Source organism: Platalea leucorodia (genome assembly GCF_965183815.1).
Source record: "Platalea leucorodia genome assembly, chromosome: 4".
NCBI lineage: Eukaryota > Metazoa > Chordata > Aves > Pelecaniformes > Threskiornithidae > Platalea > Platalea leucorodia.
In genome coordinates this window covers 56,049,052-56,069,652 of record NC_138826.1, presented here as the reverse complement: position 1 = coordinate 56,069,652, position 20,601 = coordinate 56,049,052, and the positions used below count along the sequence as shown (strand labels likewise).

Here is a 20,601-nt window from a genome sequence, read left to right as displayed (position 1 = left end):
GGGTAATGTCACATCGTGACCTGCACCCTGTAGCTCTCTTTGCTGAGGAGCCTCGTTTCTCCCTTTCTCGGAAGCTCTGTATTCCGCTTCCCTCCCTGTTTTAGTTAGGACGAGCCCACTCAGCTCTGGAGTCCCACCCCCGTTTATCCTCTCACGGCTACAAATGTCACTAAGTTTTCCTCAGCCGTGACTCCCGCTCTCTTTGCCCCCTCCCTCCGGCAGCCCCGTAGGCCTAACCCGGCTTCTGACTGAACCAGCCAGGAGGCTGCTGAGGCTGAGAGCTGTGGGACGCTTGCGCCGCCGGGGTTTCTCCCGGCGGGGCGGGGGGGGGGGGGGGGGGGGGGCGGGGGAAGGCGGTGCGGCTGGCCGGGGGCGCCTCCTTCTCCCGCCCCGGCCCGTCCTGCGGGACTCCCCTCCGCACATCAGCGTTCCGACGCGGTGAGCGACGATGACGCGATTCAAGCGAGGCGTCAGGAGCGAGCCAGGACGCGCGCCGCCCAACCGCCGGGCCGCCGCCCCGCCCCGCCCGACCGTTAACGCCCCTCCCGCGCGCCGCCTCCCTCGGCGCTCCGCGCCAGGGGCCGCCGTTCCGCCCTTCCCACGTTTTTGTCCCCGGGCGCGTTCCGTAGCGCGTGCGGCGGCGGCGGCGACCCCAGCCCCTCCTCTCTGCGGCTCGCGCCGCCGCGCGATTGTGCGGGTGAGGAGGGCAAGGGGGCGGGAGCGCGGGGCGGGAGGGGGGAGCGCGGCCGCGCGCACGGGCCACGCGCACGCCCCCGCCGTTGCCGCCGCCGCGCGCGCCCGGCCCCGCTCGGCTCCGCTCCGCTCGCAGCGACTCGCAGGCGCCATGGCGGCCGCTCGCAGCGACATGGCGGAGCCGGAGGGGCTGCTTCCCGGCGAGGCGGCGGCCGGCGCCGCCGCGGCCGAGGAGGAGGAGGCTGGGGCTGGGTCCTCGTCGTCGCCTTCGTCCTCGGCGGCGGCGGCCGCGGCGGAGACGGAGTCGCTGCTGCTGCTGAACGGCGAGGCGGAGAGCATGTCGGAGCCGAGCCCGGAGAGCGCCAGCCAGGCCGGGGACGGGGAGGACGAGGACGAGGAGGAGGAGGAGGAGGAAGAGGAGGAGGAGGAGGAAGAGGAGGGCGGCGAGGAGGAGGAGAGCAGCCTGGTGGGGAGCAGCAGCACGAGCAGCGGCTGCTGCAGCGACGAGACCCGCTCGCTGAGCCCGGGCGGCAGCAGCGAGGCCGACGCCAAGGAGGAGCCCAAGGGCCCCCGGGGCAGCCAGGAGGACGGGCTGGGCCGCGGCGGCGGCGGCGGAGGCGGCGGCGGGGGGAGCAGCTCCAGCAGCGTGTCCAGCGGTGGCGACGAGGGCTACGGCACCGGCGGCGGCGGCGGCGGCAGCAGCGGCAGCAGCAGCTGCAGCGCCACGTCGGGGGGCCGGCGGGGCAGCCTGGAGATGTCCTCGGACGGGGAGCCCCTCAGCCGCATGGACTCGGAGGACAGGTCAGTACGCTGCGCTGCGCGTCCCGTCCCCTCCCTGCGCCCCGCCGGCGGCCGCCGCCTGCGCCCTTCCCCGGCCCCTCCCCGGAGAGCGGGGGGTCCCTCGGGTCCCGGGGCCGCAGGCCGGCCGCCGCCATGTCCGGTCGGCTCCCCGCCTCGCAGGGCTGGGGGGCTCGCCAGCCCGCCCGCCCCGCCGCAGCGGCGAAGGGGCCCCTCTTCCCCGGGCGCCGACCGGCCCTCGCCCCCCCCCCCGCTCCCGGCCGCGGGGGCTGTCAGGGCGGCGGCGGGGGGCAGCCACAGGTTTCTCCGGCCAACTTGTGCCGGGCGGGGCGGGGGGCGGCCTGTGGCGGCGCGCCGGGACCTCCGCCCCCGCCGCGGCCTCTGCTCCTCCCGGCCCCCTCCGAAAGCCTGCCCGCTGCTCTGGGGAGGAGGGGTGCTCCCCCCGGCCCGGCGGCGGGCGGCAGCAGCGTGGGGGCTGCGGGAGCCGCGGCCATCGCCGTTAGGCGTTTTACGGAGAGCCCCGGAGTGGCCCCTGCTGCGATCCGAGCACGGGGCGCTGCCTGTTCAGGTGGCGATATTTGGTTGCCGTTTTCCTCGGAAGCTGCTGATTTTTTTTCAGATGGTGCTTTTGGGGTTCTTTAGGGTTGTGTCTTGCGGTAATGCACAGGCGGGTGTACCAAAGCTTCAGGATGGGTAATGAACTGTGGATGTGGTTTTAGCTGCACCCGCACCAGGGTCTCTGCGCTAGAAGCAGAAAGCTGAGTGGTAACCTCTTAAAGCATAAGGGAAAAAAAAATTTAGTTTACTAAAATAAAAAGGAGACCAGCCTTTTTGTACTAGGTGTGCACAAGTAATAAGCATGCACAGTATTAAGCAAGGCTCAGTAATTTGAGGCTCAAAGTCGTCTTTGGGTGAGGTCTGTAATAGTAAATGTAAAGATTATTTCTTAGTTTTTTGTAGGTTAAAGGTATGCATCTGGTTTTACCAAGACTTTAGCTTGATTCTTGTGGAAAGGCACAACCAAATTCTCACACGTGGCTGCATTCTACCTTTCAGGTCTGGTTTAGCCTACTGAGTCTAGCATTTCAAAGAACATGGCTTATGGAGTAGCTTTCTTGGATGCTGTGTGCAACAGTTTAATTGACAAATGGAAAATAGGATGAAAAATGGACGTAAGAGCAGTCTTAAAATGCTGTAGGTCCCTTTACTAATTAGTCCTTTCAAATAGTTTAAGAAACTTGTGCTATTTTTTATTTCAGTTTAGCATTTAAAAGTGTCAGACTCCCCTGTTAGAATTACGGTTAAGTAACAATTACAATTTTGTTTGTATTTTCTTAAGATAGTTTCATTGTTAAGTGTCAAGAATTACGTGGTTTGGTCCAGAAATGTACTTTGAATGTATGTTAGATCAAATTCTGTGTAGCTATACAAATACCCATATTTCAGAAGTGGGGCATCACTAGCTAGATCTAACCTCAAGTGTTAAAAACAAACAAACAAAACCCTTGTGAGTCAGTTCCCCAAAAACATGTAATTGGCCTAAAAAAGAGAAAAAAGATTCAGTTCTTTGGTTTCCATCTGACTTTTGAGACTCAGAGGAGTGACATTTTCTTTCTTCCAAACTTGTGCAAGATGGAAAGGAGGGGGTAGGTGTTTGGGTTTTGTTTGGTTGGTTTATTTTGTTTTTTCAAAAGCTGAGATTTTACATGAAATCACATAAGGATGAGAGTAGACTTCTGGAAAAACAGCAAGTACATAATGGAGTTTTAAGATAATAGTTTCTTGTTTTTCATTGAATTAAAATCTACATCTAATCCTGATCTTATCTGAGTGCATGTCAATTTGTGGGTTGAGGAAATAACAGAAATAACTTGCAGGGGTTTTCTGGAAGTACAGTGTCATTATGTCTTGCTTGTGCACTCCAGAGCTAGTGTGCTACTTTCTTTCTCCGTCATTGTTCTCATGGTTCTCTTGCTGTAGTCACACAGTTAAATCTATGTGCGTACTCATCGTTGCTCCTTTCCAGTACCATTGGTACAGACTCAGTTGCAGGAGTGGGGCTCTGCGTTTAGTGGTTTAAATAATGACTGTGCCTTGTTTTTAGTCTTTGCAAAGTTTTATCTCGAACTTCCAGGCTGAAAACTTGGGGTGCTGAGAGGGAATTTTGTGCTGTAATTTCAAAGCCTGCTTGTTGAGTTGGGTAGGAGAAGAGCAATGTTGCCAAGAGTGCCATTTGTTATTCCTGGTGATTGAAAATTTCATTTTGTGTGCACTCCTTGCTGCAACATGGGAGAGTGCTTTATTATTTTTGCTACATGTAGTCCAGCAAGTCACTTGCTTGACCTAGTGATCCAAATGATTGCTGCTGCTTGGAAGCCAGTCACAACGTAATCTTTTGCCTTTTAGATGATCAGACAGACAAGCAGAGTGTTGCAAAAGGTAGAGGATGTGCTGAAGAGCTAAAGAGTATGTGAGGTGGGATGGTGAAATACCAGCGAGAGCTGGGAACAGGTTAGACTTATAGGTGGAGGTATAGGTTTATGATAATATATTAAAATCTGTAAAGACTTAATCATTCATTGATTTGGTCACCTCTGCATTAAAATGTAAGTTCTGTAACTATTAGAGAATGATATTCTACCTATTAAGTGATGTTTTATATAAAATAGTATGTTGTATCATACTTTATGACCTTTGCTGGCTACCTGTGTCTCTGGAGTCCTAAGAACTTGGTGTCTTGTCTCACAAAGTGTTATAGGCTAAGATTACCTGGGCGATGGAAGAGAGAGAAAAGGAAGGAGAGAGATTGAACTAACATGCTTGAATTTACAGTCCCTGGGTTAAGTGAGAGGAAGCTGGTAGAGGGGTGTATTTGGTAAAGATTCTCCTGCTGTAGGCAGGTTTGGTAACATTCAGATCATGCCCCTAGGCTTGGGATTTTTTTTTCTTGTTTCCTCTTTAGAAAATTTGAATAAATAAGAGGGTGTGGTAAAAGCACCTGAATTCCATGAGTGATCAAATTCCTCTTTCCCTGTGTATGGTCTATCATTCTCCACAATTATCGATGTGTTATCTCTTTGATTTTTGTTTTAGTGGTATCAAATATAAAATAAACTACAAATAAAACAGCTGAACAGGAAAATCTTGCATATGATCAACATATAATTACTGTTCAGCAATATCTAACATTTTGATTGTGTTTTGAGAGTATCTGTTAACAGAATAAAAAAATTGGGGCATATACTGTAGGAAATTTGTAAGTATTTATAACAACACAAGAAACAAATATAATGTTGAATATCGATGCCTTGAAACTTAGGGTGAATTTTAACCAGCTATTCCCATGCACATAGACAGACTTTGTACTTCGTTAAAACATACTTATCTTCCCCCCAAAAAAACCCAGAAACCAAAAAGCAAAACCCAAACTGATACCTAGGATAACCAGGTGGCATTTTCAGCTCAGTGGTATTAGTAATGAGAATTGAGTGCAATAACTCTAGCACTAGTAGGTATCTCATTGACCTGTAATCATTCCAGGTTTTTCCTGGGAATTGTGTTAAGTTCCCAGTACTGTGCTAAAGTTTGTCTATGACTTTTGAGCAAGCTTGAATCAGCTGGCTCAATAATAATAGGCTGTATTCAAGTCTAGTTATCCTCCAGATTTACAGTTAGAACAAAGACTATTATCAGCATGTGAATGCTGCTAATTTTCTATTGCCTTTCCCTAACTTCAGACATGTGCTGAAAGGATGGATGTGTTTCTCCAGAGTTCTCTGGAGCAGCTAGTCTTGTTACAATGCTGAGAAACATTTGATATGACTTTAAAAGAAAAAATAACGATTCGGTTAACTATAAACACAGTAATGGAGTTTAGCATTGGGCCACAGGTACTGAAGCAAGACCTAAGCAGATGCGTGGATTTGGGTATAAATCAGCTGATCTGAATGCAATGAAGATGCATCTGCAGCTCACTGATGTGTTACTGCTGAACTACAAGATTTACTTACAAACAGGGGTAGATTACTGAAATCATTTAAATATTGTTTACTGGAAAGTTTATTATGGAAGTACATTTAAATCTGAAATAGTTTCATTATCAGATTTTGTTTGATTTAGAGAACAGCAGATATCACAATTGTAGTAAGATGTTTAGCAGAAATATACGTAGTAAAGCTATGTGAAGGGCTTTTTTGTTCACCCTTGTGAATTTGTCTTTGCACTCTCACCTAGAAGTTGCCCCTAGTCTTCTGTTCTTACATCCTCTTTCCCTTCTTTAGCAGTTTATCCTTTGCTCCCTCCTCTTACTGACTAGGCAAGAAGTACTGAAAAAATGTTTCAGCTGGAGGTATCGGGGCTGTTTTGCTGACTGGTATATAAATGCTGATTGACTTGCTGGTAGGCCAAATGTAACAGGTTGTCGTTGGACCTATGTAGTAAGCTTTCCCTCAGGCACAACGCTAATTAATGTCCACCTTTTTCACAGAGCGGGCAATTTTCATGTAACTTGTAAGGCTTGCTTTTTTTTTTTTTCGTTTGAGCCTTTTCACATTTACTGTTATTCACCAACAGAATCAGTTATTGGGAGGGACCGACTCAAGGAATACTCGGTAATGTATGCTCAAGGAAACTTTCAGCCATCTTAGCCGTGTTATACTTGTAGAATACTTCCAGAAATGTTGTTATTCTCTTCCTGTGTAATAGGCAAGCAGTTCTGAAAATGGACGTTTCAGAAAAGTTTTTCAATAACAAACCTTTTTGTGCTTCAGATTGTCAGGTTTGTTCATTTTATTGAGTGAAGTGAGTCAGTGTGAAACTAACAAGTTGGAAGATAAGAGATTTAGACATGAAAAATCCAGGATCTAGGCTGAGTTTTTTAATCTTGTTTAAAATTAAGGCATTCTCAACCTTTAGTATGTATGCTGATTTAATTATATTAGTTATTTAAAGGTTTAAATATAGTCTTTATCTAGTTTTTAAACTCTTAAAAATGAAGAATTTTCAAGACTGACTAGGCAGTGACATGTGAATTGTACAAGTGATGTTTATGAAGGCAGAATAGTACATTTGAAATATAATCAGGAATGCGTATGGTACTAATAGGTATGCTTCGTGTATCCATGTGACCAGATTTAAAAGTGCTTCAGGCCTCTCTTTGCTGCATAGTCTCACTTGTTCCTATCCAGGAAGTGAAGAATCATTCATTAGCACTTATGGCAAGGTGGTTAAGTCGTTAAATTTTTTTTTTAGACTGTGTGTAATATCGACGTGTCAGAGTGGGCTGTATAGAAGATTACCTGAGGTTCCAAAATTCTGCTGAAAATTATATTTGCAGTGTTTCTGACTGCATTTATTGTTGCTGTTATTTGCTTTCAAATTGCAAAATAAAACCCTTGTTTCTGTAATGGTTATGTTCAGGCCTTCGTGGCACTGAAGAAAATAGCTTTTGATGGGAAGACAAAACAGCCCAGATATTTTGTACGATGAGTATCTTTATTACTAAAGCTGTTGGTTGGTATAATTGAGTGGTGAACATGAAGTCTTTTTGTGAACTGGATGAACGAGCTTGATATAATGAGCTGTTATAGTTATTGTAGTAAGATGTAAATATACTTTGTAGAATTTGAGAAAAATATTTTCCTATTCAGTGTAAAAGATAAATGGTATTGCTTTTATGTCGGATTTGTACATCCACGCAGGTCTACGTGCATTTTGTTTAAGTTTGTGACATCATTAAGTCTGGTAACTTCTGAATATGAGGTTTGATTGGTGGGTTGTTCTGGGGAATTTCCTAGGCTGTAGTGGAAAGAACAGTGTTGATCTTGTCTTTTTTTTTTTTTTTTCTTCTTTCGTTCTTTCTTTTGCTTTTTTCCTTTTCCACTTTCCAGTTAAGTTAAACTGAGTGTTACGTGCAGCCTGAACATCCATTTGGCAAAGATGTGACATCATTAATTTCTGGAGTTGGTTGTAGATCGAACTAACTTTTTTGGATGATGTGGTGGAAATGTTTGACTATAGCCACTCTTACTGAAAACTGCACGGCTTTAATATATTTACATCTTTTTTGAAAAACACTATCCAATTAGAGAATAATGGTGGGGGAACGAGCTGTATGCAGAGCTAGCATGGAAGATGGCACTATGGAAGTGCATGTAGAACCCATTGTGTTGGTGCAGTTGTAGAGCAGACTGTTATTGGGTAGGAAAGCAGGGACATGGCATCGAAGGGAGCAGATGGAGCATTTGAGATGGGAATAGGGGTTTCTGGCAAGGGGGAGACGTGAGATACACACAGAAAACTTTTGGTATGATAGGGAATGAGATATGCCTAATAGCCTGAGGAAAAAGCGAGAGCTTAATCCAAAGGAAGTGAAAAATTGGTCCCTGCCACAAAGGAGCCAAGTAATTGCGGGGAATCCTTGAAACAGGTGGGAATGTAATCTCTAGTTAACTTTTGCAGGAGAAGGGAACAGAAGAGAGTAAGGAACTCCTTTGAGTTTTATCTACTCTCCCGGTTGCCATTAAAAAAATATGGTGGCGTGACTTGCAGAAAAACAAGTGGTAGTTTTGGAAAATTCTTTGAGGTAGAGGTTTCTTTGTTTTGTTATCTATCTATATAACTGGTTCCTTTTTATAAATTTATATGCATTCTGTCCGGAGTTGTTCATGTTTAGAATATGAGCGTGTTCAAATAAATTTGTTTTAGAAAATGAAATATAAATATTCCATGTTATGCCTGCTATTTATCATGGAGTTTGTGATGTGTTAAGATAGTGTTTACAATTCTCAGATAGTGATTTTGCAAAGCTAAAAAACAACAAATAATTGGGGAAAAAATTTGAAGTCTCTCACTTGAGATACTGGTGTACTTTTTTCCCTTCATGGTGGTAAAATGCAAAAAAAAAAAACAACCCACACACAAAAAAACCCCACAAAAACCAAAACAAAAACCAAACAGACCCTGGGACTTCTTTTCCCATATCTAATTTTCTTCTCTGTAATAGAATTTAAGATCCTTAAATATTTTTTGCTAAACTTCAGTTGCTAACGTTTAATGGATACTTTCTTTAATAGAGGGTTACTTAAGGTATATGCAAAGTTATTTGATAATGATAGAGAAGCAAAAGATTTATTATGATCTTGGAAGTGCTGTTGTCATCCTAATGCACCGTAGAAGAGTGCTGTAATTCAAATAGCTTGTGTAGTGTCAGAGGCAGTAAAATGAACCTAAGTTGTTTGAGTTGAGAGACTTGTAAAAGACAAGATTATTGGCACATATAGTGGTAGTACAATTTATTAAATATACTTTGCCTAAATAAGAATATAGCATAAAGAATCTCCATTTATTTTAATCTTAATATTGTTCCATGCAGTATCTTGAATGAATTACCAGTCCCCCTGTAAAATTGCAGTAAAGTCCGTATTTTGATCATTATAGTTTATTGTGCTGTATTGTGCTACTTCATAGAATGCTATCCTATCTATGTATTTTTATTCTCTATTAAGTTGAAAAAAATTAATTCTTGTGGTTCTTTAATGACTGAATGTGTTTCTTCTGTGCTTTTCTTATGCTGTGCTAGTAAACATACTGTTTTATCAGTAAAGATTGAAAATCATGAATCACTTGTTGCTGATCCCTAACTTTCCAAGGGGATTATCAAGTTGAAGATAATGTGGTTCCCAGAAATGAAAATCGGGTTTATTTGTATTTTTAAGGCAGAACCACTTACAGTTTCTTGATTTGTGTAATCCTTTTGCATATGTAGTCTTTGTGCTGTCATATCACAAGGCATGGATGTTTAACATGCTCTGCTCTCACTGCTCTTCTGATGTTTTGGCATTCCAGGTTTCTTTATTGTGTTACCTGTTCTCGGTATGCTACAAATCCTTGGATAACTTGGGTTTGTGTTATATAAATATTAGAAGCCCAAATATTCTAGGGCTAACAGTCTAAATAATCAAAGTAAGTGATCCAGGAGAGTGGAAACAGATCTAGAGAGGTGGTGATTCATAACACACTTTCTCAGTCTTGTTTTATTTCCTGTGCATGTTTGTTATTTTAAGTTCCTTTGATTTCTCTATCTTGAAGAATTTTTCTATCTTCCCCTGGTTTTATATTATCAATCTGAGGTGTTTGCAGTGTTGCTCCTTTTTGTAGGTATTTATACCTAATCTAGACCTAGCTTTACTCTAAAATAAGCTGCTGCTTCAAAAAGAATTTCAAAACAAGTTTAACGTTATCGCTTGTCACGCTGTATAAAATTATCTCCCTTGACTGTTTTATTTTCCACTACGTTGATTTCTTAGTAGTCATATAACTATATATATATTCAATAGTTTTGAAGACTTGTTTTTAAGATTGATTTATGAATACTTTTTGAGTCTTGTTCATTTTGAGAAGTTTTTGTTAGAATAACTTAACCCGTGTAAAGCGTAGGTTTGATTTCCCAAAAAAATGCCTGAGTGATTCAGAAGCACAAGTGCTTCCAAGTGAGTGGGTGCTCTCTTAAATCACGCAGTCCTGGAAATCATGGTCTTTTTCCTTTATCTAGAAGTTGCCTTATGTTGCTTTTATTTATTTAGAAGTATCAAGAACCTGAAGGTGCTTCTGGAAAATGCTAGACAGCCAAACACTACTATTTCCCTTTTCTATTCCTCTTAACTTTTTAGTGTTATCTCCCTTACTTGCTAGGTTAATTCTCCCTCAATTTCACAAAGTAACTTTCCTGACATATGCAATTTTTGCCTATCCTAATTTTCCTCCCTTGCCTCTGAAGAGCCATGGAGTCAGTCGTGTTGTCTGATATCAGGGGTCTTTGTGGATAGGAGCTGCAAGAGCAGATGTGAACAGAAGGCACTGCCTTTAAAACACAGTGGTGGACTTTCAGTTCATGTAGTTCTGGCTTATTGTTTTGATCCAGGTATTCTAATTTCTTGTTGCTATGTGAATTATCTTTCTCTTTGGCAGCCGTTTAGTGTTCTGCAATCTGTTTTTGTTCTGTTTTTTGTTTTGATGGTGGTTCATCCGCATACACTATTTTTTTTCTTACTCGTGGTAGATTTTTCTTGAATTCAGAAACTGATCATTAAATTATCTTGGATGCTTTCTATTTAAATCAAAGACAAATGGTTTTCTCAGGAAAATAATCAAAAATAACCCTTAGAAATGTGGGTAGCTGAAGCTGTTTTCTGTCTACTTTGAAGATTCTCTCTGGATTACTTCCTGGTTAGATGAAAAGGAACTCTAGGAGCTCTAAAGCATTATGGCATTTCCATGTCACAGTCAAACTACATCAATTAAAATAAGGCAAACTATTTTGCTTGTGGAACATAAACGTTTGATTTGGGGAATTAAATTGATAAATTATGGAAATTTAGTAGTAGAAGTATATCTGTTACTAATGTGGATGCATCATAAAATACCAAATTCGCCAAAGATGTGGAGAGGAACAAAAAAGATCAGGCAAATGTTAAGCTTTTCTACTCTGTTGCTGGCTCATAGTGGTTGCTCATGTTTTGTGAACTCTTCATTTTTCTTTGGATCTGTTTTAATCTCACTTTTAAATTGGCATGATCATTTGGGGAGCATAAAGCAAAGATTAATTTAAATCTGCTTGGACACCTGTGTATAGTTGCCTTGAGCACTGCATTTTATTGCATGCTGGTACCCTGATGCAGATGTTCTGATAGTAACTTCATAAAGAGGTTGGCATTAGATTTTGCTTAATATTCATTGAAGGTCAGCAAAAGTTAAATCTTAATACAAAAACATATGAATTTATTCTTCTGCTTTCAGTTAGGAGCCAATGCAGCAATTTCTGTTATTAATCAGTTGATACAATTGAACTTGATACATTGAAATTTTTAGCTCTTAGAAATGACATTTGTCCTACTTCAGTTTTTAACAGCCTTGGTTTGCAGTTCATATTGCTGGCTGGAATGTAAAAAAGTAAAAGTTTAATGATGTGATGCTTCTTGGAGAAGATATGGCAGCTCCCATGTTTGGAAGTGATGGAAATTTTACAAAAAAAGATAAATAAAATTCCTAGGAGAGATGGAGGAGCTTCCTGTCAATGATGGGAGGTTAGGGTTGATAATTTGATCATTTTCAAGCTTTGTGAGGATTTATCTTTGCTTGACCATTGATTGCACTAGGAAGTAGTGAGTGTAAATCACTTTGAATTTGTTGGCCTCAAAAAACTGTAAAACTGTTAGGTAGTCTGCTGTTCCTGTGTAGCTAGTCCTTTGGCCAGAGCTGTACACCAGTTTTCCACCCCTTGTCTTGGAAAGGAAGAGAGAACAGAGTAATGGGGAAACTTGTGAAGTTTTTGTTTTCACTCTTGACTTTTCCTAGTGAAATGAAAATAATGAGGTACTGGGGTATGTCACTAGGCATGTAATTTTTTTTTCCTTTCAATTTTTGTTCTGTTTTGACTTGGCATTTGTAATTGAATGATTGCAGTTGATGCTGTTTGTTTTCTTTTGGGATTAGTACTTAGTTGTGATTTGGTCTTCCATGTTATAAAGGCTTTTCGCTTGTATTCTAGGTTTTAACCCTTGAAGTTGCTGTAAGAAATGACTGTCATTCACAGTGTTTCCATTATTCTGAGTTTGTTTTATCTGAGTGTTACAGTTCAGCTTTTTTTCTTAATTTTCCCTCATGGTTTGGAACAATGTAGCTGAAACTTCGTGCAGAAATGACAGGGTATTTCACTGACTAGTAAAAGCTAAAGAAACTAGCAGGCTATTTTTTTTATCCTTAAAATATTCACCTACTTCCAGTGAGGTTCGTTGTAGTTGGATTCTTGAATGTTAATTATGCTTTTCATCTAGTCGGAGGCAATCTTCTGTGGATTTGATGCTTTATGGCTGGATTATCACTGTGTACTTTAGAAGAAACTGTTTCTGAAGATTCCTCACTTGCATTAGTGTAGTGTGCAGCTTGATGGCCACTCAGTAGTGTTGGTTTTAGCAACCCTGCAATGTGTGTTCACTGAAATCTCTGCTCGTTTTTAATTTGATGCATTACAAGATGAGGTTATTTATTATAGGATCTGTCACAGTCGTTTCCCTTGGTGCTAGCTGAAATCAGCTGGGTCCTTTGCTCTACCTACTGAACATCTGGGGACTGGAAGCTAAGCATTCTCGGTGGAGGTACTGTAACTCTGAAATGAGCTCCTGTTGATCAGACTGAAGTAGTGCTTGTTGACCCTCAAGGGCATGGTGTAAGGCCCATCTGTTAGGTCTGAATTTTGCCTGAGGGAAGGTTACTTCAGTTAAGGTCTAGAGGGAGTACGTTTAGCAGACATTAAAAGTATAATAGCAAATTGATTGGGCTTTTGTGCATGTGTTCCATGTCTGGCTCTACTATTACTTGAAGTGGACAGTTGCTAATGGGGGTTCATGGAAAGTAAAAATGAAATTATACTGTTCTTTTGTTTTGTTGATATTCCTTCTAGACTCCTACTGTCTGTTGTTCTGAAAGATTAACAAAAAAAGGGAAAGAAAAAATTTTGGGCATTCCATTCATTAAATTCAATGGAGGGGATTACTTGCAGTAGTGAGGAAATTGATCTCCTTGGAGAGCCAAGCGTGTGTCAGGAATGACGTACGATACACCGTTTTCGTTAGTGCATTAAATCACAGGCTCGTTATATTTTCATTTGCATTTAGCTGTACGCAACAATTAGTGCCCAAATGCGCATGTGGTAAATTATGTGGTTTGAAATTTGTGCATTTTAAATTGGGAGTAATTTGGAGTTTTTTTTTCTTTATAGAAAATATTCATATTTATGTGACTCCAACAATGGCTTAATTTTGCTCAGATCCTTAAAGGAAAAGAATAATCCAGGACTTAAAATGCTTGAAGAACTTTTTTTGTTCTCTATAAAGTGAAAATGACTTGCAACTTCTTAGAAGTTATTAGCTATTCATTTTTGTTTCAGTTTCAGGATTGTTTTTAAATACAGTTTGGACTGGATTTAGCCAGCTAGACGCATTTGGTTCACATGCATATATAGATTGTGCGGGTACTAACCTTTTAACATGAAAGTGATGCTAAAAAAATCTTAATCATCTTGATTATGAAGATGTATTATTTCTAGCTACAGGTAAAAATAAGTCCTGAAACAGTGCCTTTGAGGTAATGATTCCTCTATTTAAGCTTGCATTAATGTTGTTGCTTAATGAGCCACTTTAAATGTCAGTATCATTTCAAAGCTGTTGATCTCTTGGTAGAGGGAAAAATTGTAGGAGGGGAAAATGGCCTGACTCTTCTGGGAAGATTCAGTGTTCTCAGTTCTACCTTGCTGCGCTTGGAAGGCGCTGTTTGCCAGTGTTTGCAGACTTGGTAAAATGAGGTGTGGGTTTAGTAAGGTGTTTAGAAAGGCATTCAGTTCTTGCCTCTGGAGCTGTGATTTTTACTTCAAGTTGATTCTGGTGCTCGGATTAGGATGAAAGTAGGGATAACATAAGCTCGAAGACTATGTTGTGCTTGCTGTAACAGTTTTAAATTTTAGTAATTAGTCCGTCTTTTGAATGGTGCTTCTTAAAAACAGCTATTGTGTATGCAGGCTCTTTCCAGCAGTGACTGTTTTTGATGCTCTATTGTTTGGGATGACCCCTGAGTTGAACTCTCTGAAACTCAAATGTCTAATGTTCTTCATCAGGCTATGGTCTATAGATCCATTACAATGGAGCTGGAGCCTGCTTACAGCTTGGGAGCAAACCCAGACCTGTCTGTCACTAGCAATAGGGGAATGCCACAAGCGCTTAAGTTCTACTCGTGTCATTCTGCTTTGATAGTGGCAGTCAGGATTTAAACAGATCTCCCAGCTGGGGAAAAAGGGCTTAGAAAAAGACAGAAAAACTTGCTTTAACTTATTTAGGGTAAAAATTTGTTTCAATGTCTTTGTTTTGTTCCCAATAGTTTGCCAGAATGTCTATGTTTTCCTTACTTTGTTCTGTTTTCTCCTCTTTGATACACATTATTGCTTTCCCAGTTACAGGCTTTGTGGATTTCAAATGAGAAAGCAGAAGGATGTAATTTCCATTACTACCTTCCCTTTGTTAAGGAACTTTTCCCTCTGTTGGGATCGTCCCAAGCAGATAGAGTCAGATTGGATTGAAAAGCCCCATTCATAGATTGAAAGATGTACAGACACTATTTTAGTAGTCCAGCCCTTTTTGGGCAGAATTGATGTGCTTCCACTCCTTTGGTCAGGAAAAGACTCAAGTGGACTAGATAAGATGGTGGAGTGTGTGCGCACATCTTACTCACTTGTATGTCCTGCCCTCGCACCCTTTCTGAAATCCCAACAAACAAAAAAGTGGGTGAATCGGCAGGTCTAACGAAACCAGTGTTGCAGTTAGGTCTATGCAGACTTAGCAGCAGCCACAGCTCTGACTGTATAACACTTACCATCATCTTTCTGCTTCATCTTGAAATGGCAGGTCAAGGGTAAGAGACCTCCCAAGTCAGTGTCTGCTCTGATGCTATATATACTACAAACTTTTCTCTGAAATGCTTCCTGGTATTTTCTCAGTGTGTGGAAGACTAGAGAAAACATACACATGCTTGAGCTGTATGGGATGCTATGACAGAGAGGAAAGATGTTGCTGGTCTTTCACAGATTCTCTTCACAGCCTTTACCTCTTTCCTGGGTGACCCAGAACTCAATGAGTGAGAAAGACAGAAACTAATTCTACATTCTCAGTACTGTGAGGCACCTGATCACCTGAAATATATTGGTTCTGGAGGCACCGAAAACAACAAAAATAATCATTTTACATTTTTATTTAATGGGTTATTTTTAGAGAAGGAATGTGTCAGGGCAGCGAGTTTCTTGCATTTTGGCGGAGCCTATCAAGAGAACCGTCAGAAAATGGTGATCTCTTGTTGTGTGACTACCGGCCATTTTGTTTTATAGGCAGTTTAGCTATTTCTCTAGTAGGTCCTGTTACAGCAATATTTGTTTGTACTGATTAATGTCTTACATGAAGTTCTTCAGACTAGAAGGAAGGAAGGCATTCCCTGTTAAGTGAAATACTGATCTGTTACCACTCACCTGGGTTTGAGTTACTTTTTTTTTTCCATTTCTAGACTATATCTTGAATAGATTATAGAATCATAGTCCAGTGTAGCAGTTCATCCTCAATTTCCAAGAAATTCTATATGCTACTACTTGGTTTAAGTTCTACAGGCAACCTTTTTTTATTCCAGTTCCTCTGATACTAAATTTTGATACTGTGTATGCAACTCTAATCTGTTAGCCCTTAGCAAACACTTAGGCTATTAGAACCAAACCAAGCAAACATTTAAACTGTAACTGAATCAGCTTTCTAAGTGTTATTGGTTTCTCAAGTCATTAATAACCCTACTTATCAGAATATCTTTTGCTTGATCAGTATTACTAGTTGACTTTTACATATTTTTCTCCAAAAATAAAAGTAATTTTCTACAGGTAGGATAAGATATTAAGAAAAAGCATAAGTATTTGCACTTCTCAGGCTATAAAATTAGAGACCTGTGATTTTGTATCATAAGGTGATCAAGGTATGTTGTGTTGCATTGCAACTGCAATATGAAATAAACTCTCGTGCTACAGGTTCATCAATTTGAGGTTTTTTATCTCTGGTTAGAGAAATTAAGCAGATTGTGTCTGTGAACCAGAGAAACCACACACATGTGCATGAGTGCACGCTTCTGCTCACCGCCCCCTCCCCCACCAGTTCTTTCACAGAACTTGTTCTGGGTTATGTTTTCTTGTTGCTTTCCTGCTTAAGACCAGCCTGGAAAACCAGGGAGCCCTTGAGAGAACTATGCTAAATACCCCTTCATAGTCTGTCCTTGTGGTCCTCAGCACCATACCTCCTCTTAGTTGGAAGTTTGTTTATGCCTATATGTGGGGTTTTTGAGAGTGGTACTAATGCTGTCAGTGGATGTAGAAACTTGGACTGACTGTAAGTAGCTTGGAAGTTTGAGCTCCTACTTAAAGTAAGTACTGTACTTTGGTACCTTTCAACTGTGACAAAGTTAGGGTTACTTATCCACACGAAGTGGTCTGAAGCAGCTGTTGCATGAGTGCTATATGTGCACTGCTTTGCCATCCTTGGTTAAGCAACTTCCTGTTGGAACCACTGATCTGTGTAACATTACTGTATGCGACAGAAGTGGTCAGGCCGTGTGCCGTCTTGTATGCATTCAAACCTACTTCTAAGTACTGATTTTGAGGAAATTGTATTTGGATAACTCACTCAGGTGTGTGTGGGGGTCACATTTAATTCTGTATTCAATTTTCCTATAATCCTGTTGGTAAACTTTGCTGTCATAACACAGTTTTACAGATTTTACTTTTGGGGATAATTTTTGGCTTAGGCATTAGCTGAGGAAGGAGGGGATGTCAGTCCCCTAGTTGCATCTATTGTGGGCCTGGCATGGTGAAAAAATAAGGATTGCTTGCAACATGCTTTGCACTTAAAGCTTCTGCCAATTTCCTAGAGGGATCCTAAATTACTGTTACCCGTAGTTGTTGTTAGTGGCCGTTAACGCTGTTGGGACTGGTAGCTTCAGCTCAGCACTAGTCGCGTTTTCTTGGAAGTTTCTGGTGAATATAAAATAAGCTTTTTGGGAATGGCAGCAATACGGAACAGATTCAAAACCATATCTATAGGCTTCTTTATTTGCTAGTCATGGATTGTGACCTTGTATGTCATGAAAGGAACTGAGACTACTTTGCGGGGGGGGAGGGGGAGGAGGGATCATGGAAAGCCATGTATATTCAGGGTATAGAAAAGGGAAGAAAATAAAAAGAGTGGGCACATGGAAAAATGCTGTGTAGCAGCAAAGAGCTTGTATCACTTTCATGGGTAGAAGCCACGCCTTGTAAATTGTTAGATTTTTTTTGAAATTGGGGGGAAGCATATGGCATTTGTATAGTTTTTAGGAAGTATGAATTTGATATACTTTTATTAAAGAAAAAAAATTGTTGAGAAGGTCTCTAAAACTTTCTTTTTAACTTGGAAAACAAAGACCTAAGAATAATGGGTCAGTTTTAATTATAGGAGGAGACTAACAGGTTGGAAGAAGATTTTTAAGGGATCTGTGCTTGGGATATGGTAGTCAGCATTTTCATAAATGTTATCTTGCTGATATCTCTCAGATCGGAATTTGCTCATGAAACCAAATAACTTGGGGTAGTTAAAACTAAAGCTTAACTGGAAAGTGTTGCTAAAGGAAACCTGTTACTTTGACTAAGGCAAGACATTTTATATTGATAAATGTAGTGGAATCCACATGATGAGTGAGGGGTGGAAATCTAAACAAGGCAAATATCTATGATGATTTCAAAATCTATCACAGGAAAAAACTGCTAGCACAGTAGTGATTAAAAAAGATACAGATAACATGAGAAATTGACAGTAAAGGCTTTTAGAGCAAAAGAGCGAACGTGCTAATGATATCTTCAAATTTTGAATAATGGTGTAGTTTTTGTTTCATCCTTCTCAAAGTATGTAATAGAACAATAATGGGTATGTAAACAGTGATGGTGAAAAATATGGAACAGCACCTATACCTTTAAAAGCAGACTGCTTTAGCATAGTAATTATGTGCAAGAGGTGGGGGAGAAAAGGGATATGATAAAAGTTAGAAAATTATAAATGTTATATAGAGCTGAATAGGAAATGATTATTTTCTTTTTTTTAAAGTAATGTAATTAGATTTTTTTCCTTGCATTTTGATCAGAAGAATATGTAAAGACACCTGTGTAAAAATTACTGCTGCATACTGGGCTGTATTAGCAAAAGTATATCTATGCAATCAATAGAAGTGATTCTTCACCTCTGCTTGGCACCATTAAGACTGTCTGGATTACTGTGTCCAGTTTGGGACTCATCCCAGATACTCTCATACTGGAGAGGATCTGAGGGAGGGTCTCCAAGGTGGTTAGAAGGCTGAAGCAAATGCTATACATGGAGAGGCTGAGATACTGGGTTTCGTCAGTTTTAGGACAAGAAGGGCAGGGTTATTGCTGTTTTCAGTGACCTGATAGGGAGGTTTCGCGAAGGAGGAGCCAGAGTCATCTCAGTCCTACAGCTGCCAAGGATGAGAGGCAGCAGACAGAAGTTGCAACGCTGGAAATTCTGATGAGATGTTGGGAAATTTTCCCCCTCCCCCACAAAGAGATTAATCAGACATTGGGAAAATTGTTCAGAAAGGCAGCGTAAACTCCAGCCTTTGAAAACACCCATTAACAGCTCAGCTGGACAAGACCACAAGCAATCTGATCTCACTTGCTCCTGTTTGAGCAGGAGATCTGACCACCTGGTCTTCTGAGGTCCTTTCAAAGATGAGCTGTTCTGTAATGCTGTGGCTTTGTGGAAGACAAAAACATAAAGGTCCTAAAAGGCAGTGAACAGGTTCACAAGGTAAAAAAAAAAAAAGTACATCAGTAGCTATTTAATGTTTATCCAGGAAGAACATCCATCTATATACTTTTTGCTTATATATGGAAAGAGCACACTCTGCAATTTTCTTCTGGTCCAGTTTGATACTTGGCTCTGTATCTGCCAAGACACAGAGCAGAACAGCTGATGAAAATGATGCCTGCTGGCCATGTATTCCCACTGCTGCTGCTGGCTTCTCTTGAAAGTTTAAAAAAAAAAAAACAACAAACAAACAAACAAACAAAACCCCACAAACACCCCCCCCCCAAAAGAACAAAAAAAACCCCCCAAAAACAAACAAAAAAACCCAACAAAAAATGAAACAAAAAGCATTAGTTTAGACCATGCATGTAATGGACGCCATGCTGGGGCAGGTATGGGAGTACCTGAAACATTCTGTAGAACTTCACTGCTGTATTCTTTTTAAGGATCTAGTGTTAGTGGTGGATGCTGGGCTAGGTACAAGGATACACTTCTGGTCTGACCCAGCATGCCTTTTCTGGTTTGCCTTTGTTTTTTTTTTTTTTCCTTTTTTTGTCTCCTGGGAAATAAAAATAATGAATGGCTGTTTAATGTAGCTTAAAAATGACTGTGTTAATTGCATGAGAGTTAATTTTCTGACAAGTAAGTGAATGGGAGAATTTTCCATCCCTCCCTTTTATTGCCAGTGTCCAGAAGAAGTTACACTGTTGAGTAATAGTAGCTATTTCCTGACTGTACATTTGTTACAGTTAAGGTGATGAACCACAATAAATAGTAAGTTTGTGTAAGATTTTCTTTTCAACCTGTCTAAATATATCTGAAACAAAACCCCAGAGTGCTACGGTTTTTATTTGTTCTGTTAATGTGCAACAAATACGAACTTTCTCTCTCTTTTTTTTTTTTTTTTTTTTTTGTCTTACAGCATAAGCAGCACTATTATGGACGTAGACAGCACAATTTCCAGTGGGCGTTCAACTCCGGTTATGATGAATGGACAAGGAGTTCCTGCCTCCTCTGCAAAAAGCATTGCGTATAACTGTTGTTGGGACCATTGCCACGCTTGCTTCAGCTCCAGCCCAGATTTGGCAGATCACATTCGCTCCATACATGTGGATGGTCAACGAGGAGGGGTTGGTGTTACTTTTTGTTTTCTCCCTTTTTCTTAGTTGCCAATATTTTACTCTTTAATGACTGTAGCAAATTTTATGTTTTAAAGTATCAGTTCTGTAGCTAGTGGCAACTGAGGTTGGGCCTTCAGCAGTCTGGTATTAGGCATTCAGCTGTGTCTTTTGCATAGTTCACTTGATTTGGTATTCTGTGTTTTTAATTGAATGCCTAACTTTAAGAATGTAGTAAGTTCGTTTTAGTAAATGATTTGAAGCTATCAGGTTTTTGATAGATTTGCTAACTTCTCAACATCCTGAAGCTGTTGGTATATCTTTAAATGCTTATACTTGGAATTAATTTTCTGAGAACTATTAGTGTACATGTTACTGCATGTGAACTCAGGTGAAGTTGTATCTTGATTATTTTTACAAACGGAGTCTTGCTAGAGGTAAAATATATACAGAATGTATAATAGGGAAGATGTAAGACTCATTGACTTGAGAGTACAGTGTCATACCAAAACAGCTCTGTCTATAGTACTGATGGCAAGGATACCTTCAATATAACTGCATATAAT

The 20,601-nt window shown here is 41.1% G+C and overlaps 1 protein-coding gene across 4 annotated transcripts in view; it reads left to right on the top strand.

Moving 5' to 3' along the window:
- Positions 1 to 807: 807 nt before the first annotated feature.
- The window catches only part of AEBP2 (AE binding protein 2), a 54,371-nt gene continuing 34,577 nt past the window's right edge, over positions 808 to 20,601 (top strand). For all 4 annotated transcript variants that reach the window (XM_082309755.1, XM_082309754.1, XM_082309753.1 and 1 more), the window contains exons 1-2: positions 808 to 1,494; positions 19,840 to 20,047. In XM_082309755.1, coding sequence (XP_082165881.1) covers positions 845 to 1,494; positions 19,840 to 20,047 — 858 coding nt within the window. In that variant the 5' untranslated portion in view covers positions 808 to 844. The remainder of the gene's footprint in view (positions 1,495 to 19,839; positions 20,048 to 20,601) is intronic.